At 40.2% G+C, this 24,824-nt stretch overlaps 1 protein-coding gene across 8 annotated transcripts in view; it reads left to right on the forward strand.

The window, feature by feature from the left end:
* The window catches only part of RYR3 (ryanodine receptor 3), a 484,911-nt gene that overhangs the window by 232,691 nt on the left and 227,396 nt on the right, over positions 1-24,824 (forward strand). For all 8 annotated transcript variants that reach the window (XM_070503827.1, XM_070503874.1, XM_070503852.1 and 5 more), the window contains exons 12-16: positions 544-665; positions 13,953-14,121; positions 15,492-15,627; positions 17,707-17,802; positions 19,281-19,399. In XM_070503827.1, coding sequence (XP_070359928.1) covers positions 544-665; positions 13,953-14,121; positions 15,492-15,627; positions 17,707-17,802; positions 19,281-19,399 — 642 coding nt within the window. The remainder of the gene's footprint in view (positions 1-543; positions 666-13,952; positions 14,122-15,491; positions 15,628-17,706; positions 17,803-19,280; positions 19,400-24,824) is intronic.

A 24,824-nucleotide genomic window follows, 5' to 3' on the forward strand; every position in this document is an offset into this window, starting at 1 on the left:
TCTCCTCCATGAGAAGCAAACTCCGGTCATGAGCCGCTTCCCCAGTGCTACAGTTAACTATCCCTGTGTGGCTGTCCTTCAGTAGAGAAATCCAAGTGGATTTTTGAGAGGGTTTTGCTTTGACTTGTCTTTCTTCTTCCTCAATTTATCTCTGGAGGTAAATGCTGTAAACAAAGTGACTTTTCCCATCTCCAAGAATAAGGTTTTGTTTTCATTTTAAGAGAAAAATCTATTATAAAGTATTATAAAGTATGTTTTCATCCTTCCAAATTGGCCGTGTAGGCCCAAGGAACTTATTGTAACTCATACCACAGTGGCACATAAAATTTCATTTTCATCAAAGCACCGTGTCTCAGGAATGATTCATATGTCAGTAGTAGGGCGTATGGGCAAAATAACTTTGTTAATGTCCCATTTTCAAAATGGACCCAGGGGAACTTGGTTGGGTAGAAGTTGTGCAGGGATGTGGGAAATACTGCAATAAATGTTGACTCTCCAGCTGTGGAGTGATGTGTAACCTGGTGTCCCTTGCTCTGTGGGTAGGTCATCCTCCATCAGGAAGGCCACATGGATGACGGATTAACGCTGCAGAGATGCCAGCAGGAGGAGTCCCAGGCTGCTCGGATCATCCGGAACACAACAGCCTTGTTCAGCCAGTTTGTAAGGTACCTGAGCTCCTTCCTTTTCTCTACCTGTGAGTTTCTACATTGTGGCTATCCCATCCCACCTACCCACCCCCTTTTAATGCTGTGACTTTTCAGGAAATAATTAAACATCATCAAAGAGTTTTAGCAGAGAGATCTTGAGACTAAAACTTGTTTCCCATATAGGTGACCTCCTTATCAGCTTCCCTCTTTGCCCAACAAATGCCCAACCCCCTGGTTATTCAGGTCGGTGTCGTGAATACCCAAGGTCTTTTCATGAAAATTAAATGACGAGATCTGGAGTACTTTAAGTCTCTTTTGTATTCGTTTGTAAAGAGGGGAGGAGAGAGGAGAAATGCATCCATGCCTTCTGTGCTATTTAAAAAGGCTTTCTAGGGGGCTGGTCCCGTGGCATAGTGATTAAGTTCAGCATGCTCCACTTTGGTGGCCCTGGTTTGTGGTTTGGATCCCGGGCACAGACATACACCACTCGTCAGCCATTCTGTGGCGGCAACCCACATACAAAATAGAGGAAGACTGGTACAGGTGTTAGCTCAGGGGCAATCTTCCTCAAACAAAAAAAGAGGAGGATTGGCAACATGTTAGCTCAGGGCAAATCTTCCTCAACAACAACAACATAGGCTTTCTACATCATTCAGAATTATTGCTAAGGTTTGAATCCTAGTAGATTTGCATTGGAAGCTGTGGGTTACCCGGACTATGGCTGGGACTTAAATGGGAAAAGTAACTAAACTGCATGTTTGGATCATAATCCCTCCAGCCTCAACAATGCTGCCAAAACAGAACTCTGGATTGTGTTCACCAATTACTTGAGGAAGGGATTTGGTTGTAAACAATGCAGTGTTTCGAGCTATCCTTCTCCTGCAGGAAAATATCTCTAAAGCCAAGAGGGTTTAAATTGGGTTTGTGAATTTGCATGAAATGAGAAAATTTTTTCATACCTTTGCTTTTCTTCCTCTTGAAACATTGTGATCCAAGGGGTGTATATTAGCTAGGATATAGGTGAAGCTGCTGTTGCGATTCAGGATAAACTTTCCTTTCTGTTTAAAGTAATAGTACAGGGTAGGCAACTGGTTTAGGGAAAATAGACAATCCTGCTACTGGGGCTCAGGTTCCTTCCATCTTGCTGCTTTGAGATCTCCTACAGGTTTTTAAAATGTGTCCCTGGACTAGCATAGCAGCATCACATGGGAACTTGTTAAAAATACAAATTCTTGGGTTTTACCTCCCAGCTACTGAATCAGACATCTGGGAGTGGTCCCCCAGGAAACCATGTTTTCTTAGGCCCTCCGCTTGGTGCTGATGCATGCTGAAGTTCACAAACCACTGCCCTGGAGTAGGAGTCTTAACCTTGGCCACATGTTAGATTCATCTGGGGCACTTTTAACACCCTGGTGCCCAGGTATCGTCTCAAACCAATTGCATCAGAATTTCTTGGGTGGGATCCAACACCAGCTCTTTATTAAAGCTCCCCAAGCCATTCTTATATTCAGCCACAGGTGAGACCGACTGTTCTGGTATGTTTTCATCACCCACATGGTCAAGGGGAAGAAAGAAGAAGTGGAAACAAGCAATTTTTTACCTAAAAGATAGACCGAGAAGTTGATCACATCCTATTGCATTCTCTTGACTAAAACTTAGTCAAATGACCACATCTAGCTGCAGGGACGCCAAGAAATATAATCACTGGTTGGTTGGCTATGTACCCAGTACAACTCAGGGGTCCTGTTACTAAACTTGAGACAGGAAAGTAGACAATAGAGGTATTCTTGCCACAGGATGGAACCGAGACTTGCAAGTCAACGATGCTTTGTTGCTTTTGGCTCTGCCGCTGGTTTCCTGTGATCCCTGAGCAGAAGTATTTACTCCTTTCTATGCAACATTACATCTAGACTGTCCCCCTTCTTTGAAGAAAGGATATAAAAATAAATGGCTTGGTATAGGCAGAAAAAGATAATTACATGCAAACATGAGTTTTTCATGTAACCTAGACTATCACCAGAACCATTGCCGTACCAGTGGATGGTTTTATTTATCTTGTCCCCAATTCTTTCAGCTCTGCTCTAAAACCTTTCTTAAAAGTCAGTGGTCCCTATCTTACACATATACAAAAATTAATTCAAAATGAATCTAAGACCTAAATACAAAACCTAAAACTATAAAACCTGGAAAAGAAGACTAGGCTTAACTTTTCATGGCCTTAGATTAGGCAATGATTTCTTCAATATGATACCAAAAACAAAAGCAACAAAAGCAAAAGTAAATAAATTGGGCTTTATCAAAATTAAAAACTTTTTTGCTGCAAAGGGCACCATCAAGAAAGTGAAAAAACAACCTACATAATGAGAGAGAATATTTGCAAATCGCATATCCGATAAGGGACTTGTATCTAAAATAAAGAACTCTCACAACTCAACATTAAAAAGACAAATGGACCAATTTAAAAATGGGCAAAGAATCTGAATAGACGTTTCTCCAAAGAAGATACACAAGTGTCCAATAAGCATATGAAAAGATGTTCAGCACCATTAGCCATCAGGAAAATGCAAATCAAAACCACATTGAGATAACACTTTATTCCCTCTACGATGGCTGTAGTCAAAAAGACTGTCAATAAGAAATGTGGGACAGGATGTGAGAAATTAGAACCTTCATACACTGCCGGTGGGAATGTAAAATGTTGCAACCACTTTGGAATATAGTCTGGAAATTCCTCTAGAGGTTAGATATAGAGTTACCATATGACCCAGCAATTTTACTCCTAGGTATATGCCCAAGAGATATGAAACATATGTCCACCCAAAAACTTGTACATAAATGTTCAGAGCAGCATTATTCATAATAACTAAAAGCGGAAGCAGCCCAAATTTCCATCAGTGGATGAATGGATAAATAAAATGTGCTATCTCCATAAAATGGAATATTATTTGTCCATAAAAAGTAATGAGATACTGATAAACACTAAACGTGGGTGAACTTTGGAAAGAGCGTGCTAAGTCAAAGAACCCAGTCATGAAAGACCACATATTGTGCAATTCTATTTATATGAAATGTCCAAAATAGGCAAATCTATAGACAGAAAGTAGATTCATGGTTGTGTAGGGCCAGGGTGGTCATAGGGGTAAAAGGGAGAGACTGCTAATGGGTACGGCATTTGAGGGGAGCTGATGAAAAAGTTCCAAAATGATTGAGGTGATGGTTACGCAGCTCAGTAAATACACTGCTGTTAAACCATTGAACTGTACCCTTTAAATAGATGATTGTATGATATATAAATTATGTTTCAATAAAGCTGTTATTTGAAAATCATCAGTGGGAGTTACATGCCTGACAATGGGAAAATTATCTTTAAACAGCTTTATTAGATTATAATTTATATATCATAAAATTCTTTTAAGCATGTAACTCAGTGAGTTTTAATTTACAGAGCTGTACAACCATCACCACAATTCAGGTTTAGAACATTTTCATCGCTCTAAAAAGATTTCTTAATGCCCATTGCAGTTTATATTATTTGCCACGCCTGGCCTTAAACAACCAATCATCTACTTTCTGTCTCAATTTAGTACATTAAATTGATAATTTAAATCATACAATGTGTGGTCTTTTGAATCTGACCTTTTCCCTTGGCATTACATTTTTGCGAGCCATCCCTGTTGTAGCACCTAACGGTCTTCTGTTCCTTTTTATTGCTAAAGAGTATGCCTGTGTGTGTGTCTTTTATATATATATATATATATATATATATATATATATATATATAAGTACATAGATATATATATAAAACACATGTATACACACATAAAGGTATATATATGATTGTGTATTTGGACATATATAGAAAGAGATCTTTGTATATAGATATCTCTATAGAGAGAGACAGATATAGATATACACAACAGACACACACACCTCATATTCTGTTTATTCATCAGTTGAGTTGCTTCTGTTTTTGGTCATTATCAGTAATGCTTCTTTGAATATTAGTATAAGAGCCTTTTGGATGTGTTTTCATTTCTCTTGGGTAGAAATGGTAGGAGTGGAATTGCTGAGTCATGTGAATTTATGTTTAACTCATATTTTTATGGTAAAATATACATATAAGATTTGTTATTTTAACCATTTTTAAGTTTACAGTTCAGTAACATTAAAGACATTCAAATTGTTGTGCAACCATCATCGCTATCCATTTCCAGAACTTTTATGTGATCTCAAACTGAAATTCCCTGTTCATTAAGCAATAACGCCCCATTCTCCCCTCCCTCCAGCCCCTGGTACCACCATTCTACTTTTTATTTGTATGAATTTAATATTCTAGGTACCTCGTATGAGTGGAATCATACAATGTTTGTATTTTTGTGTCTGGCTTATTTCACTTAGTAAATATCTTCAAGGTTTATTCACATTGTAGCACGTATCGGAATTTCATGCCGTTTGAAGTTGAATGGCATTACATTGTATGTGAATACCACATTTTGTTTATCTATTCATCCATCAGTGAACATTTGGGTATGTTTAACTTTTTAAGAAACTGAAAGCCTGTTTTCCAAAGCAGATACACCATTTTACATTCCACTCAGAAATGTGTGAAGTTTCAGTTTCTCCACATCCTAGCCTACAGTTGTGATTGCGTGACTTTTGATTGTAGCCATGCTAGTGGATACAAAATGGTATGTCATTGTGGTTTTAATTTACATTTCCAAAATGACTAATGATTTTGAACATCTTTTCATGTGCTTATTAGCCATTCATATATCTTCTTCAGTAAAATGTAATCAAGTCTTTTGCCTATTTTTTAGTTGGGTTGTTTGTCTTCAAATTGAGTTTGAGAGTTCTTTATCATCTTCTGGTTACAAGTTGGTTTTGTTAATAGATTTATGACTTGCAAATATTTTCTCCTAGTTTGTGCTTTTTCTTATTTTCTTACTAATGTCTTTTGAAGCACAAAGTTTTAATTTTGGTGAAGTCCAACCTAACATTATTTTTGTTTATGGATTATGCTTTTGGTGTCATATCTAAGAACTCTTTGCCCAACCCCAAATCACTAAGATTTTTCTTCTGAAAGTTTTATAGTTTTAGCTTGTATATTTAGGTTTATGATTCATTTTGAATCAATTTTTGTGTATGATATTTGGTAAGGATTTATATTAATCTTTTTTTTTTAAGAGATTGACACCTGAGCTGACATCTGTGGCCAATCTTCTTTTTTATTTTCTTCTTCCTCTTCTCCCCAAACCCCCCAGTACATAGTTGTATATTCTAATTGTGAGTGCCTCTGGTTGTGCCATGTGGGGCACACCTCAGCATGGCTTAATGAACAGTGCCATGTCCATGCCCAGGATCCAAACTGACGAAACCCTGAGACATCGAAGCGGAGCATGCAAACAACTACTCAGCCACGGGGCTGGCCCCTATATTAATCTTTTTGAATGTGGATCATGTGGATAACTGAAAAGACTATCCCTTCTCCATCAAATTGCCTTGACACTTTTATCAAAATTCAAGTGACCATAAACGTAAGGGTTTATTTCTGGACCCTGAATTCTATGCCATTGATCTAAATACCTCTCATTACACCAAAATAGCACTGTCTTAATTAATGTAGCTTTATAGTAAGTATTGAAATCAGGTAGAGTGAGTCCTCCAATTTTATACTTCTTTTCAAAATTATTTTGACTCTTCTGGCTCATTTGCATTTCTATGTAAATTTTAGGATGAATTTGTCAATTTCTGCAAAAAAAAAAAAAAAAACCTGCTGGGATTTGATAGATATTGACTTAAATCTATAGATCAGTTTTGGGACAACTTTTATCTTAATAATAATGAGGCTTCCAATCCATAAATGTAGAATCTCTCCATTTATTTATCCTTCTTGCATTACTTTCAGTCAGATATTATAGTTTTCAGTGTATTTCTCACATTTCTTATGTAAAATTATTCACAAGTATTTATTTTTGATGCCACTGCAATGGGATTGTTTTCTGAATTTCATTTCAGATAGTTCTCTGCTGGCATGTATAAATACTGGTATACAGAAATCGAGTTCTTTAAATATCAATCATGTGTCCTGTGACTTAGTTGAAATGTTTTATTCTAGTGGATGTTTTTGGTTTGTTTGGGTTTTTTTAATTGAGGTATAATCGCCATACAACATTATATTAGTTTCAGGTGTATAACGTAAGGATTCAGTATTTGTAGACATTGTGAAATGGTCAGCACAAGACGCCTGGTTAACATTCGTCACTATACATAGTCACAGAATGTTTTGTGTGTAATGAGAACTTTTAAGATTTACTCAGCAACTTGCAAATATATAATACCGTATTATTAACTGTAGTCACTGTGCTGTACATTACATCCCCATGAGTTACTTTATAACTGGAAGTTTGTATCTTTTGACTCCTTTCACCCATTTCACCCACAGCCCCAAACCCCTGCCTCTGGCAACCACCAATCTATTCTCTTTATCTATGAGCTTGTTTTTTTGTTTGTTTTTTTAGATTACATGTATAAGTGAGATTATTTCACGTAGCATAATGCCCTCAAGGTCCATCCAGTTGTCACAAATGGCAAGATTTCATTCCTTTTTGTGGCTGAAGGATATTCCATTGTGTCTGTATATACCACATATTCTTTATCCATTTATCCATCAATGGACACTGAGGTTGCTTCCATGTCTTGGCTGTTGTCAGTAATGCTGCAGTGAGGATGGGGGTGCAGATATCTCTATGAGTTAGTGTTTTTGTTTTCTTGAGTTAAATACCCAGAAGTGGAACTGCTGATCATATGGTAGTCTTATTTTTAATGCTGTTTTCCATAGTGGCTGCACCTCCAACAGTGCACAAGAGTTCTCTTTTCTCTACATCCTTACCAACACTTGTTATTTCTTCTCTTTTTGATCATAGCCATTCTAACAGTGTGAGGGGATATTTCATTGTGGTTTTGGTTTGCATTTGCATGATGGTTAGTGATGTTAAACACCTTTGCATGTACCTGTTGGCCATCTGTATGTCTTCTTTGGAAAAATGTCTATTCAGATCCTCTGCCCATTTTTTAATCAGATTATTTTTTTGTTATTGAGTAGTATGAGTTCTTTATATGTTTTGAGTACTAACCCCTTATCAGATAAATGATTTGCAAATATTTTCTCCCATTTCAAAAGTGCCTTTTCATTTTGATGATGGTTTCCTTTGCTGTGCAGAAGCTTTTTAGTTTGATGTAATTTCAATTGTTTATTTTTGCTTTTGTTGCCTTTGCTTTTGGTGTCAAATCAAAAAAAATCATCACCAAGAACGATGTCAAGGAGCTTACTGCTTATGTTTTCTTCTAGAAGTTTTATGGTTTCAGGTCTTACCTTCAAGTGTTTAACCCATTTTGAGTTAATTTTGTGTATGGTGTAAGATAGTGGTCCAGTTTCATTCCTTTGCATGTGACTGGCAGTTTTCCCAACACCATTTATTGAAGAGATGTCCTTTCCCCATTGTATATTCTTGGCTCTTTTGATGTAAATTAATTGACCATATGTGTGCGGGTTTAGTTCAGGGTTCTGTATTCTATTCCATTGATCTAAGTGTCTCTTTATGCCAATACGTTACTGTGTTGATTACTGTAGCTTTGTAATATTCTTTGAAATCAGGGAGCATGATGCCGCCAGTTTTATTCTTCTTTCTCAAGATTGCTTTGGCTATTTGGGATCTCTTGTGGTTCCATACAAATTTTAGGATTAATCATTCTGTTTCTGTGAAAAATGGCATTGGAATTTTGATAGAGATTACGTTGAATCTATAGATTGCTTTGAGTAGTGTGGACATTTTAACAGTATTCCTCCAATCCATGAGCATGAAATATCTCTGTTTATTTGTATCTTCTTCAATTTCTTTCATCATTGTCTTATAGCTTTCAGTATACAAGTCTTTCACCTCCTTGGTTAAATTTATCCCTAGGTATTGTATTCTTTTTGATGCAATTGTAAATGGGGTTGTTGTCTTAATTTTTCTTTCTAATAGTTCCTTATTAGTATATAGAAACACAATCGATTTCTGTATATTGATTTTGTATCCTGCAACTTTACTGTATTCGTTTGTTAGTTCCAACAGTTTTTTGGTGGAGTCTTTAGGATTATCTATGTATAATATCATGTCAACTGCAAATAGTGACAGTTTTATGCCTTCCTTTCCAATTTGGATGCCTTTTATTACTTTTTCTTGCCTAATTGTTCTGGCTAGGACTTCCAATACTATACTGAATAAAAATGACGAGAGTAGACATTTTTGTCTTGATCTTGACCCTAGATGACAAGCTTTCAGGTGTTCATTGAGTATGATTTTAGCTGTGTACTTGTCTAGTGAGCTTTTTTCTTAAGAATTTTCTACATAAAGGACCATGTCGTCTGTGAATAAAGAGAGTTTTATTTTTTCCTTTCCAAAATGGATGCTCTTTCTTTCTTTCTTTCTTTTTTTTTTTGCATGATTTCACTGGCTGGAACATCGACTACGATGTGAAATAAAAGTGGAGAGAACAGACACCCTTGTCTTGTTTCCAATCTTGGTGGGGAAACATTCAGTTTTTGACCATTAAATAAGATGTTAAACTATAGGATTTTTGTAGATGCCCCTTATGAGGTTGAAGAAGTTCTCTCCTATTCCTGGTGGAGAGCTTTTTATTTTGAATGAGTGTTAAATTTTGTAAAATTCTTTTTCTTTGTCTATTGAGATGACCATATGGTTTTGTTCTTTATTAATATAGTTTATTACATTAATTGATTGAGAATACAGTATTGAAATTTCCAACTATTGTTGAATTATTTCTTCCTCAATCAATTCTTTCTTCACTTATTTTGGCCTCTTATAGTTGGCATGTCTTTCTGATGAATTGACTCTTTTATAATTATAAAATGTCTCCCTTTTTTCTTTATGAACAATTTGTCTTAAAGTCTATTTTGTAGAGCCACTCCAGCTCTCTTATATGCACATTATGGGTATTGTTTGAATGGTATCTCTTCTTTAGTCCTTTTACTTTCAACCTGTTTGTGTCTTTGAATCTACAAAGTGTGTCTTGTAGATAGCGTACATTGTATCTTTTTTTAATGTAGTCTGACCATCTCTTCCTTTTATTGGTATGTGTAATCCATTTATAGTAATGTAATTATTCAAATGGTTGGATTTATGTCTGCCATTTTGCTACTTGATTTTGATATGTCTCATGTCCTTTTTGTTTCTCTGTGCTTTCTCCTTTGTGTTAGATGTATAGATATATTGATGGAAAATAGATGTTTTCTAATGTAATAGTTTAATTCCATTGTTAAAGAGTTTTTTACAACTTTTTTTAGTTATATTCTTAGTGGTTGCTCTAGCAAGCTCAGTATATATTTAACCTGAAACAGTCTCCCTCCAATTAATACTGACAAGTGAAATAAAGCAATTTTGCTCCAATTTTAATTCTCTTCCTCTTCCTTTGTGATATTTCCATGTATATTATATCTTTTTGTCTTATAAGCCCAGCCATACAATTTTACAATTATTGTCTTATGCATTTGTTTTTTAAAATCAGTTGTAACAACAAAAGAGAAATACATAATCTGTGTTTTATATTTGCCTACATAACTGCCTTTACCAGTGCTTTTTATTTCTTCCTGTGGATTCTAGTTACTGTCTGGTGTCATTTTCTTTCAGCCTGAAGGACTTCCTTTAGTAGTTCTTGTGAGGCAAGCCTGCTACCTTTTGCTGATGGACCTGCGTGTGGGTTGGATAACGTGTTCAAAGTTCAGGCAGTTTTAAGTCTGTCCTGGATTTTGCTTTCTGCTTGCACAAGGCCTAACATTCAGCCAGAGATGAGTAGATCTCTAGGGCCCTCCTGGGTCCTTCCTGAGCATGTGTGTGGCCTTGCACATGGTCTACCCCCTGCCCCACCTTAAAACTTCTTTGCTATGAAGCTGAGGGAGGGGATGGGAACTGCCTCAGGCTGAAACACCATAGACTCCCACTGCTCTTACCAAGGCTCATTATTTTTATTAAATACGTACTTCTCAATTTGTTATATGCCTTTGGTCAATTTCCAGAGACCTCAAACACTTATTTGGATGATTTTGTCCAATTTTACCATTATTTTGTGGGAGAAAAGATTTACTGAGCTCCTCACTCTGCTATTCTGGAACTCCCACTCTCAACGGGGGAGCTCTTGATTCTTCCAGCCACAAGATGTTTTAGAAGAAAGGAGGGCTAATGAAAAACTAACCAATGTGGTGGGAGAGGGCTGCAAAAGCCATGGTACTTAAATTTTGCAAGAGCTGGGAAGCAAAGGATAAAAAAATAATTTGGAAGATTCTCCTCTCCTCTTTTGAGAAACCATCAGTGCATGCTGTGTACAAATGGAAACAAGAAGGAGGGGGTGGCCTTCTGGGAGAGCAAATTAAAGTTAAAAGGATAGGGAAGGAACAAGAAAGAACAATGAAGAAGAAAAGGTGAAAGTTTCCTTATGCTGTCTCATCACTCTCTGTATAGTTGCTGGGAACTGTCCAACAGGACAAATGAACAATGCGGGAGATGATGGAGTCTCAGAAATCCCGCTGAAGAGAAGATACTATCCAGCTGTCCTCTGAGTTTAACCTTAGGAGGGAAATGATATATAAATAATTATTATGGTGATGGCATGGTAAATAGAACCACCTGAGATCTTACTTGAATTTAACAAGAGGAGTCCGTGGCAAAGATCTGAGAATGTAGTGGGGCACGGACTGTAGGGAGTGGAAGACCGGGATAAGATAGATAGAGTGTCTCATCTACTACAGTAAATGAGATAGTAGTTCTTAATTGAGACATCCTCTTGTCCCTGTCCGTCTAGATCTGTCTGGGTCTCCTCCCCAAGGTTCTAGAGTAGAATGTGAGCACTGTGAAGCCATGCAGAGGTCATGTCCATTTTCACCACTGTCCCCAGTGCCTGGCATGGGGTATGTGTTCTATTTTGAAGGAAGGAGGGATCTACCTCAGTCCATTGGAGGACTGTTATACTGATGTTTCTTCAAGGGGCAAGCTGAAGCGATCCAGCAGTGAGAACCCACATAACAAAAAATTGGACCCAGAAGGACCCTGGAAATCAGAGTGTACCTTTCCTATTTCCAGGTGTAAAATTGAAGCAGAAGAGGCTTAGAGGCACTCTAAATATCATATGGTTAATGGCAGCGACTACAACCTGGGTTTTCCAACCAGCTGTGTAGTGCATGTGCTGCCCTTTTGAGCTACAAAATGTCAACAAACCTCTTCTTTCATCTTTTCTTATCACATAAAGAAACACTATTTAACTGGCATCAGTGTCTCTAGTAAATCCAAAATATTTTTAAAAAGAGAGAGAGACAAACTGCAATTGGACCAAAAATCTTGAGGAAAATATATTCATCGCCTCACTGAATCTAGAATTGGAAAGGCATTCCTGACTGGGTTTTGTATTCTCAAACCTTCCACTCGTGTCCTCACGGCATTGTCTTCTTCACTATCTTTGTGTCCAGTATCCCAAATAGTCATTCGTGAACACTTCCTGAGCACTTACCATGTGCCAGGTATTGTCAGGGGTTGAGCACACACTGATGAGGAGTCCCTCCCGCCTGCAATAAGCCTACAACGCACTCGTGTTCTGTGCTCATTGCATGCACTTGACATTTTTTTAAACAAAATTGGAATTATTGTCACTTCATAACCTAAGTGTTTTCAGGGTTTGTTAAGCCTCTGCTTTAGGCCTAGATAAGAATCTTTTCTTAGCATGTGTCCAGATTAATTTACAGACAGTCCCCAACTTATGATGGTTCGACTTATGATTTTTCAGCTTTATGATGGTATGAAAGTGATACACATTTAGTAGAAACCATACTTCAATTTTGAATTTTGATCTTTTCCCAGGCTGGTGATATGCAGTATAATATTCTCTCATGATGCTGGGCAGTGGCAGCAAGCCACAGCTGCCACTCAGCCACGTGATCACTAGGGTAAACAACTGATACACTTATAACCGTTCTCTACCCAGACAGCCATGCTGTTTTTCACTTTCAGTACAGTATTCAGTAAACTACATGAGATATTCAACACTTTATTATAAAATAGACTTTGTGTTAGATGATTTTGCCCAACCGTAGATGATATAAGTGTTTTGGGCATGTTTAAGGTAGGCTAGACTAAGCTATGATGTTCAGTACTTTAGGTGTATTAAATGCATTTTTGATTTACAATAGTTTCAACGTACAATGGGTTTATCAGGACATAACCCCGTTGTGAGTCAAGGAAGGTTTGTATAAGCAAATACACTGTAAACACAAAGAACTCATTATAAATTGACCCAAGGAAAAGCCCTGACATTATTTACACATTCAACCAATTCTCAATCCCCCGGGGCTAATGTTGCAGTTCCCCAGGGCCTGGGTCGGTTTCCCCCTTCCTCTTCTTAACCTTTGTCCTAAGAAATGGTCACCATTGTACCTTTCAAGAGGATGGGAAAATGAAGTCTTATTTTGTCATCTATGGAGGTTGATGGTCTCTTTGTGTTGAAAGGATTTAGTTACTTTCTGGAAAATTATGACAGAGGGAGTCAGAGAAACAGAGACATATTTGGATAGGAGGAACACAACAGAATGCGAGAGATATAGAGGGCCAGGTAATGCCAAGGAAGGGGTGGGGACATTGAGGCAGAGATGAAAGATGTCGAGGGATGGGGGATGCTGAGAAAGAGAGGAGGGGGCATATGCAGAGGAAGTCAGAGGGAGAAAGAGACAGATACAGAAAGCAAAGGAGACATCAACAAGTGGAGTGGGGAAGCAGCAGTGTGGATGCACACACATAGAAACGTGAAGAGAAAAATGCATGCAGAGATGTCAAATAGACACATGGAGAGAGAGAGAAAGACAAAGATCTAGATGGACGGAGAGACCCAGTGATAGAAACCCTTCCAGCTTTATATTCACCTATTCCAAGAAGGGCATGTGATCGTGTAAAAGAACTATGGGTTATTAAGTTTATTATTTTTGAAAGTGTTTTTATTTAAAAGGAAAAAGTGTGGCAGACAGCGAGGGATCATTTCCCTTTATTTATGAAATGGCTTGAAAATGGAATCAGAATATTCTCTTCTGTTGCTCTGTTGCTTTGTTGGTTGGCAAACATCAACTTGTGGTCATTCATACAACGAGTACCCCAGGAAGCAGTTCATCATGCTCAGTATGGGGCAGGTAGGAACCAGGATCTGTAGATGCTTATCAGAGGCCCTGCTGGTGGCCCGGTGCCTGAGCCTTGTCCGTCTTGTGGTTTTTAGTGGAAACAATCGCACGACTGCTCCTGTCACCCTGCCAATAGAAGAGGTCCTGCAGACCTTACAGGACTTGATCGCCTACTTCCAGCCCCCGGAGGAGGAGATGCAGCATGAGGACAAGCAGAACAAACTCCGCTCACTGAAAAATAGACAGAATCTTTTCAAGGAAGAGGTAAGTCTAAAGACTATAGAATTGAGACTCTCTTTGTGTCAGAGCTAAAATTTCCCTGTGACTGCAATTTAGCTGTGTCTCCATGCACGCACGTTTATGAAAGAGAGAACAAGAAAGCAAAGAAACTGGGGAGAAAAGGATTAATTGGAAGCTGGTCTTCCCCATCAGTGCCCCTGGTTATGTTAGCAGTGTATATTATAGCAATGTACACAGGCACATTCAAACCAGATTATATTTTAAAGCTTCAGTGCCTCATGTGTATCCAAAATCCATTTTCAGTAAACCTCAGCTATTAGAGCCTGGCATTGGCTGTGATTCCCAGTTTTTGGAGGATGTTAGAATTACCTAGGAAACCTGTTTGAAAAATACAAATACCCATCAAGAATGACTGAGGAGCTGGTTTGAAAGATACAGGTGATGCTAGGTCCTATATAGAACTTGAGCATCTGAGCCACTAGGGATGGGACCTGGATATGGAGGAAACACTAAGTTGGGACTCAAGGGGCCCCAGCCCTTGTACTGGCTCCATCCCTGGTTCTGTGTGACCTTAGACAAGTCACATACCTTCTCTGAACTTGGACATGATGATCTGGCACTAACAGGCCATGGTTGTACTCCTTCATCACCCCCATTCCTGGGGCCAGGGCTTGTCCCTTGGGCATTTCCAAAGTTAGTGGGGTGGGATATAGACCCATCCCTTCCCATTCTCCTGATCTAAGCAGACTTGGCTCAGGGGACATTCTGCATACCTTATAGACTACTAAAACTACATTTACCATCTCCCTCCTACTCTTTAAAAACAGCTAGGCACAGACATTTTTACTGGGTGACATGTTGTTGTAAATTAGATGTAAAAGTAGTTAAAAATCCTCTTTTGGTCTTATTGTCTCTAAATCCCACCTTTTTGGGGGTGGGGGAGTTAAAGAAGCAAGCATAGTTATCTTGTGCATCTGAATGGAATTTCTTGAGCATATTAGATATTTAAGAGAAAAATAGGTACTCTGTCCAGGGCTGTTTCTGGGTGAGTCAGAATCATTTCACACCAGGCACAGCGCAGGCTTCTGTGAGACTCCTCCACGCTCCCTCTTCTTCACTATGTCCTTGAGTTGAGTTAAACACGTGGGGCAAACCTATCAGAGGAGACTGCTGACTCACTCCCAAAATGGATGCTGTTTAGGTCTCTGAGGCATAAAAATGCATATTTTGTTTTTAGGAGGAAACAATCAAAGCCCAAACTGGCACCATGAAGGTCTATTTGCATATGAGTGTTTTCAGCTTTAAAAGGTGAATGACATGGGAGGGGAAACAGCAAAAAGGATCCCACTTTATTAATCAGGAATTTTCACTTTTTCCCCAACTCTCTTTCTCAGGGAATGTTGGCTCTAGTGTTAAACTGCATTGATCGCTTAAATATCTACAACAGCGTAGCACACTTTGCAGGGATTGCAAGAGAAGAGAGTGGCATGGCCTGGAAAGAAATTCTGAACCTTCTGTACAAATTGCTGGGTAAGTGCACACACAGCCCTCTCCCTGGGAAGATTTCCAAGGGTGGTCTGTATGGGATTTCCATGGGGCAAACCAAGATCCTCATCTAGCCTCATTCCTTAGGGACCTTTTGTTAGCCATCTGATTTTAAGCCATCCATCCGTTGCTAGTAGCTTGTTGTCCTTTCCCTACTTAGAGCAAGAAGTCAGCAGCACATGGAAGCAGATGGTGATCAGTTTTGCCGAAACTACCCGTGAAACCCTTGACAGTCTCTTAGACTCTCTGAACCTCAATTCCTCATCTTTAAAATGAGGGAACAAGACTAGAACATGTTTATGGTGCCCTCCACTTCTAGACTTCTGACACTTGCCGTTTATAAGGGACACTTTCACTCTCCACTTGTTGGTTTGTCATGGTTCCTGCTGCTTTGGCCTATGATTTATTTCATTTTGGTGGAGGAAAAAAAGGCAGAGGGTAAGGATTTCTTCTCACAACACTGAGTGCATGGTGATGTTCTGGTGCCTGCTATAATCAGTGCCACCACCTGGGTCCAGACTGCCAGGCTGTAGGAGGAAGACAGTATCACCCTATGCAAGAAGGTGGCCACCAGTAGTTGCTCAGACATGGTGACAAGGCAGCATTTTAGGGCTTTGCTCTGAAGTGTAAGTCCCATTAGAGGAAGTCCATTGAAAGTTGAGCAGGCCAGAGGGGAGCCCAGAGAAGTCAGGTGGGACCCATTCTCGATGTTAAAGGTCAGGCTGATTGGACTGCCACTGTACTGTGTGACCTTGTACAGTCCCTTCCAACTCTAATATTTTGTAATGATTTGATTCCACTCACTAGTATTACAACGATAATAACTAACATTTATTGAGCTCTGTGTACCAAGCAGTGGAATATCTTTTTGGTCCTCAGAGCAACATTCTGAGGTGTAGGTACTGTTACCATTTTATTGATGGATAAACTGATGCTTAGAAACACTCAAGGTCACACATGTTGTGAATGGGGAAACTATGGCTTGGGCCCAGGCAGACTGACTCCAGAGCTGCAAGCTTAATCGCCTTGCTGCAGCTGACCTGAAAATCAGTTCCAGAGCTCAGTCTGAATTCTGCCCTCCATTGAGTGCGGAGGTACAAAGCAGAGGTCCTGAGGAAGACCTTACCTTATCCAAACACCTTACAAGCAGCTGTAAAACCCAGCATTTGAAAACCAACAGCATGAAGAGCAAGTTACTTGGGCCAATCAGTTTCCATGGACTTGTTCCAGAGTTGCATCTGCAATACTGACCTATGGGAGGAAGGTTACTTGGTCTCAATTAGGGAAAATCCAATGACAACACATTCTCTCCACCTTTTGCCGTATCATCTATCAGTGGTTCTCAAACCTGAGCAGGCATCAGAATCAGCTGGAGGGCTGGTTAAAATCCAGATGCTGGGCCCCATTCCCAGAGTTTCTGATTCAGTAGATCCAAAATAAGGCCAGAGAATTTGTGTTTCTAACAAGTTCTCAGGTGACACTGACATTCTGGTCCAGGGACCACACTTTGGGAACTACTGTCATACACTGATGTGTTTTAGATATTTTAGAGTTTCATGTTTAATTATTACTTACCTGTTCGTTTAACCAACCTTTCCAGCTGTGTTTATTTTTTATTTGGATGCTTCCTTTAGCAGTGAAAAAATAGCAAATCTCTAGCTAGGTTAGAAATCATTGCAAGGAATTGAGTTCTTAAGCCAGTTACCAAACAAATATTATTTTCTTGCTTAGCACTTTCTGAAGTAGTTTTAATTTGTGTGTTTACTGTCCCTTTATCCTACTTCATGAAGGCAGGGAATGTGCTGCCATGTTCCCACTGCTCTATTCCCAGTATCTAGACAGGTGCCTGGTACAGAGCAGATTCTCTGGAAATATCTGAGTGAATGCTAGATTTTTACTCTTCTAAATATAGAAACAGAATTGCATCGAAAGGCTCCAGAGGGGAAGATCGTCATTCAGTTCCTTTTAGTTGCCAGGCAGGTGAAGTATTTAACAGCTTCCCAAGGTCTTATGCTCCTCATTGTGCCCTTTAACCTACATGATCAAACATGTCCTTGTTCACAGCTGCCCTCATTCGTGGAAACAGAAACAATTGCGCTCAATTCTCCAATAACCTTGATTGGCTAATCAGCAAATTGGACAGACTAGAATCTTCCTCAGGTAAGAATTGACAGTAAACCACTGGAGAAGGTAGGGGATTTTTTTCTTTGTGTAAAAAAGAGAACAGTGTTGAGTCTCTGAACAATTCTTTTTTCCACTGGATTGCAAACAATCCTCAAATCGTTGCTCCAATTAAAAAGAATAAAGTCCTAAATCTTCCTGGCATGCCTCTGACTTTATTTAACAAGTCTAAGCCAGACTTCAACAATCTCTGCTTTTCTGTTTCATTTTTCACTTTGTGCCTTCATCCTCATCCCCTGGGTCCTTTCATTGCCCCCACCCAGGGCTCTGGTCTCCTTCTAAGTGTTCCTCACACCCTTTTTTTCTGGGTTTCTAAACCCTCTCTGGACATGGTCCTCCTAACTATTTTGGTTGAAAGCAGACTGAAGGATGACAGTGGAATAAGAGGAAATGATGATCCTCCCACCCTCTGAATCACCCTTGACATCGTCTATAGAGCCCGTCTTGATGACTCACAGAGAGTTTGACCAAAAGAGTGGTCATCATTGGTAAGTGACCACGCTCATGAGGCTCAGCAGTTGGCTTCCTCGGAGACAAGTGAAGATGACAGGCATGGGCCCCCTTCTGGGAAGCTAAAAGGTTTTGATGCTGTTGTCATTGTCTAGAGGTGGCAGGAGTGTGAACAGACAAGCCAAAGGAAGATTTCCCCAAGGACTATCTACCTACACATATGTCTTCTTAAGCTTCTGCTTTCTTTAGCACCTCCTCCCATGGGCCAGGTTACAATTTAGGGTAATTTATGAAAACGTTGAGAAAAACAGAATCAAGAGGAAATTTCTCAATAAAACCAGTGAAGATATTGGCCATCTACTTCCCATGCATTTTCATGGTGTTACCCTTGTAGGTACCAGGCTGCAAGCGCACCAGTCAGTTTTTCTTAAGCCTCTGCTTAATACAGAAAACCATCCAATGTGCCAAGAAAGGGAGGCAAACACAAATAATCTTTATTTACTGAGCTTTTAGATTGTTCGATCCACCAGTGCATCTAAAATAAAAATAATTTCTGGGGTGGTTCCTAGAAAAATTCTTATTTCAAGGAACACTCAAGAGTATTTTCTAACTGCTTGAATGACCTTTAGAATTTATAGTAAACTGGGCATCTGCTTTTCTATCTATTTTTAAATTAAGTATTACTTGGCTTGATCAAATTAAGGATTCCGCTTTAAAGCTGCTTCTCTATATTTGACACAGAAGGATCGGGTCTTTGTCCAGGAAGAGGGAGATTGGGTTAGTGCTAAATAAAACTCACGTCTAAATTACAGACTGGTTGGCCCCCAGAGGCTCCTGCAGTCACCAGAGATGACTGCACCTTTCTTCTGACTGGAAATATTTAATAGGGTCAAAGAATTGATCATATTCTGTCCCCTCAGGATGGTTTTTTCACTTTCAGGTTTCTAAATTCTGATCAGTTCTGCAGCTTATTTGATGTCCAAATGATTTTTGTGGCATTCATGTAGGTATCTTGGAAGTTTTGCACTGCATCCTGATTGAAAGCCCAGAAGCCTTAAACCTGATAGCAGAGGGCCACATCAAGTCCATCATCTCCCTGTTGGATAAGCACGGACGGAATCACAAGGTGAGCGTGGAGAGAAGAACCCAAACAATAAGTGCATTTACCAGGCTTTTCCCTCCCTGCCGCTTAATAACCATCGTGTGCTATTGAGAGCGTGTTGACCACTCTCTTTCTTGGCTTTGCTTAAACAACAGAAAAAAGCCTTGGGAAACTGAGATTCTGAAAGACCTTTCCTTGCCTAGGAGCACACTCCTGGCCATTCATGCTGGATCTTGGGTGGTCTCCCTCAGTTTCCACCAGCTTCCCAAAACATGCTCATCATCATTAGCCCCTAACACACAGCTGACTGTGTGAGGGACTCACCTGGGCTCCATACAAGGCCAGCTGCAGGACTGACTCCCACCCCGGGGTCTAGGAGCTTATTAGTGAAACAGCTAATACCAAGCTCTATGACAAAGATACACAGAAATCGGATAAAAATAGTGTGTAAAGTCTTGGCACTTGGCTGCTCATTACGTGAAATCAGATTTACCATCAGTCAAAGCAAGTGAAGTAAATGAATCTGCATGAGTAACCGAGAGGGCTGAAGCTGTAGATCTCTCCCTTTGATACAAAGCAGCTGTGTGACTTTGTGCCTCACTTCTTTCATCTGTAAAGTGGAGACAAGGCCACCTCACTTACTAAGGTGGAATGCTATATGTGTCAATTTTTTGAGGTCTCTTATAGTTCTAACATCTCTGTTTTTAATGCAACTGTATCTCCAGGATACAGTGATTTATGGGGAAAGTCTATTAAAATGCATTTTCTCCTGACCCTTCACCATCTGCCCCACACGTGGGGGTTGCTGCACTGATTAATTAGCAAGCAGGCAGGTTCTCCAAGGCGGAGGGGGTGCATTTCAAGAGCAGATGGCGTGATTGGACGTGAGGGACAGTAGCTGGGCTCCTGCAGAGTGGAGAGAACTCAGCTTGGTCACTGGCCCTCTCTGTTCGCAATCATTTGGTGGCGCTGCACATCCAAGACATGTCTCAGGGGATCCAGGAGAGCAAGCCTCTGCAGGATTGCTTAGATGGTATGTGTCTTCCTTAGAAAGCAAAAAAAGCCGTGGTCCTTAGCATCTGTGAAATTGCTTGGCAAAGAATAGAAAGAAATATATGGGGTCTGTAATTGCTTTCCCAACTGTGGTAAATCAAAAGCAGGCATGAAGTTGCAGCTTCAGTCCAGTTTCTCTGTGTTACAACATGTTCCTTCCTGTCTGCAAAGTGTAATAAGAATAATTGATAAGCACCCAAGTAACACATGGCCTGAGCCATGAGCTACGTGCAGATGTCAAGAGAAGCCCTTTGACAGGAAAGCTGCTCTCATGTCATTGTGCCTGGGTTTCTGTATGGTCACACCGCGTAACACACTTAATGAATAACCAAGGTTTGCTATGGCTTCTTTTAGTCACAAGCCTCAAAGCACTTAATGGATGTCACTTGATAACAAGTTGAAAATTATTCTGCCCATTCCACAGTTGAGAAAACTGAGGCCTGGGGAGTTGAGGGACTTTGCTAGGAATCAGTACCTGGTCTGCTATGTTACGAGAGTGAACTAGCAGAGTAGTTTTAATGTTCTAGAGCCAAGAAATTCTGTTTGAGAAATTCTGGCAATGTTGTAAAAGTTCAGGCAATGTAATCTTGGCCCATAAAGAGTCTCCTCGAAGATATCTTCTTTTTTCTTTTGATGGATAAAGGCTGGCTTGCCATGAATTCAGGTTGTCCCTTAGAGGTTTTTCAATTGGATAACTTTTATTTTCAAAGAGGAACCCAGTGTCAAATCATCACCAGGGGTATTGGTGGTAGCTTTGCAGATAATGTGCTGAGGCCAGACTTCATTGTGACACTTTGTCTTGGCTTGGAAAATGCCAAGGTAATGTTTTCCTACCCAGGCTGCTCTATTTTCTCCAGTCCTAGGTTTTCAGGCATCTCTAACCTATTCACTTAATTTTCCATGAAGACAGTGATTCAAAATATACCAAACTTTAGAGCCACAGGACACCCCACAATTCCAACAACAGTGACAGTAATGATGATGATGATGATAGCTAGCATTCATTTTGCATTTGACAAATGCCAGGTACTGTCCTCAATGTTCACATCTGTTTTTTCAGTCCTCATTATGACCTCGTGAAGTAGCATTCTTTTACTTCCACTTGATAGAGGCAGAAACAAGGCCGGGACATAGGCCCTGAAATGTATAAACATTTGCCAGAGGCCACACAGCTGATTAATGACAGATGAGGACCAGAATTTCGTTCGCCCAACTCCAAGTTTAATATTCTTTCCAATGTTTCTCAAGCTGTAGTCTGTGGACTTGTTCTTCAGGCTCCACATGCTGTGTGATAATATATTTGATTTGGTGTTCTTATTTTTGTAGTTATCTAAATACCAAACTCTTTGCAGTGGAAAATTCACAATTAGAAAGCATTTTCATATGACAGGTTAGTGTTTCTCAAACTGGAGTTTGAGGGCCCCTGTGGGTCCGTGAAGGTGGTCTTTGGGGTCTTGACCTTTTTCTTTTAAAAAAGGTTTGTAGACGTGGCGGATTTGAGAGACCCCCCCTTCTGTTCCACGGCCCCTCCTATCACATGCTTAGAATGAAGAGCATGTACAGTAGTGGCAGATATACCTCCACTTCCTCTTCAAGATTTTTCCATTGTTAGCTCTCTCCCTGCCATGGAAAGCATTGCTACTCATCTAAAGCCTTGTCAAATCTGAGGTCAAAAAGTTAGAGGGAGGGGCCAGTCAGGTGGCATAGTGGTTAAGTTCACACCCTCCACTTTGGTGGCCCAGGATTCTTGGGTTTGGATCCCAGGCATGGACCTATACACCGCTCATCAAGCCATCCTGTGGCGGTGTCCTGCATACGAAAAACAGAGGAAGATTGGCATAGATGTTAGCTCAGAGCCAATCTTTCTCACCAAAAAACAAAAATTAGAGGGAAAGCACATAATCTCTGGAGTAAAAAGGACAGAAATTGGGAACACTGCCTACTCCCCATCTTCTGAATGCACTGTACCCCTTGACCTCTCTTTGACGCAGCTCTTGCTGTTCCCTCAGTATCTTTGCACTTCCTCCTTTTCCAGGTCCCATCAAAATTCTATCTGCCTTTTAAAACTTAATTCAAATGCCACTCCCTCCATGAAGCTTTTTCTGATTCCGGTTGGACGTGGTCTCCTCTCCTCCATCCTTAGATGACTCACACTCTGTTACATGGTGGTCCACTCTGCCTTTCGCTATAGTTATGTTTATATGCATATTTCTCTCACAGACTCTTAAGTTCCTTCACAGCAGGGCCATCTTTGTAATCCCCATAGTGCCAAGCTCATATGTTCTACATGGCACATATTTAATACATGTTTGTTGACAATGTAATAAATGAATGAAAGGAATGAATGAGTAGAGCCAGAATCCCTGCCCATCTCACTTTGAATGGATGGAAGCTCACATATATGTGCAGGACTTGTCTCATCCAGCAGATGGCTTATCGGTGGTAAGAAACACATTTACTGTGTTAGTAGCACTGATTTTATTGTTTGGTAAAAAGAACTATTGTTGAAAATTATAACCGTCACCCTTTAATTTTCCCATGGATTAAACATCTAATAATAGTAAAATATGCCCCTTTTACTTGCCCCCCCAACCTACCTTACTCCAAGCCTTTTCAGCAATGTCACAGATAAATATTTTTTATCTTCTTTGTTTCACAAGGATTTGGAGCCACCCATGAGAAAAATATATCATAAAATGGTAATATCCTTGGTCCCAAGAAAGTATAAATAGAATTGAAGGTTTGGCCTGGGTTGGGGGGAAGAGAGAACCCGGTAAGCAAACCACGAACCTCCACACAGTTGCTACAATAGCCCCATAAAGTCGGTTCTGAGCTCCAGGCAGCCAAGGCAATATAGCAGCGTTCCCGACCACCCAGTTCACATCCACAGGGAGAATAAAATCGGTTCCTCAGGGGCTACAAAGCACTCATTTTTCAAATATAGGTCTTGATACAAAAATCAGAGAATAAGTACATTTAGCATTTTTTTATAAAGCTGTTTTTGTAGATAAAAGCTGAGGACAAAATGCAACAGCAAAGTGATGTTTCCATGGATATACACAGGTATTTTTTTTATCTTTAAAGGAGAATTCCCACATAAGCCTGTGTTTAGGGTAGAGACTTGTGGAAATAAAATCAAGAAAGAGGATCAGTGATAAAAATGAGTACAACTAGAAGCAAATGAACCCCACAGAATGGGCCAGAGTTGGCCAGGTGTATAGATTAGAGGAGCGTAACTCTCATGACAAACAACCCCAAATTCTCACAATGGAGATTTATTTTTGTTCATGTTACACACAGTCCCAGGCCAGTGAGTGGGAGGGCTTGCTTCTCTGTGATCATTCAGAGACACAGGTTCCTTCCATCTAGTGGCTCCACTGGCCCCCAGGACAGGTCTTCACAGACTATAATGTGTTGATGAATCTCTGGGGATCATGTTAATATGAAGGCTCTAATCTGATATGTCTGGGGGAGGTCTGAGCCCCAGGACTTCTGGAAGAGTCCCAGGTGATGCCCAGGCTGCTGGATCATGCTCGGAGTCAGGAGACCCTTGGACTTTGTCATCCTTTCTTGGATCTCTGCATCCAGCTGGAGGGAGAAAGAATGCAGAGAGAACTGTGCAGGAGGTTTTCCAGGGCCAGGCCTGAAAGCAACATACGTCACGCCCACCCACTTTCCATTGGCCCGAACTCAGTCACTTGACCACATGTAACTGCAAGGGAGGCTGGGAAATGTAGCCTCTTCATGTGCTCAGGACTAGAAGGAGCAGAGTCTGTTAAACGCTTGGTGGTACTTGCCACAGCCAGCCACGTATCCCAGAGGTCGCTGAGATCCTCCCTGTCCATCAAAGTAAGATAACCTCTAGGTACAACGCCTTGCATCTCCCATGGCAGGCTGGCCCTGTCTACATCCCTTTACTTTCAAGAGCCCCTTTAACCTGTTTTAGGAAAGGAAGTTAGCCCCCATACCTCCATTTTAGCCAAAGAAATGCCTTCTAAAACAAAACCTGAGCCCTGTCAGTGTGATTCTTCATGGCACCCTTATTTACAGGTGAGGTGCTACGCTATTAGGCTGTGTGCTTTTCAGAGGGAACTTTTTCTCCTTGCTGTTCCTATTGTGTGTGGACTAAGCTCTGTTTTCCTCTGGTGTGACAGCAAGGCTCCTGCAGCTGTCACTCCAAGGCAAACAGATGAAAATGTGTGATAGCCTGGACGATAAGTATTTAATTTCCTGGCCATCTATGGCTCTTAGAGTGAGAAATTTATCCTCTGGATTTCCAGTTCCATAGTCGATATGTTTCGTGGAGTGATAATGGTATGAGTCCTTCATAAAATCACCTTTGGGATTCTTTTCTGCTTGTCCCATAAATGTGCTTTGTATTTATCTGGAACGAAAT

The sequence above is a fragment of the Equus asinus genome, chromosome 2, assembly GCF_041296235.1.
Source record: "Equus asinus isolate D_3611 breed Donkey chromosome 2, EquAss-T2T_v2, whole genome shotgun sequence".
Classification (NCBI taxonomy): Eukaryota; Metazoa; Chordata; class Mammalia; order Perissodactyla; family Equidae; genus Equus; species Equus asinus.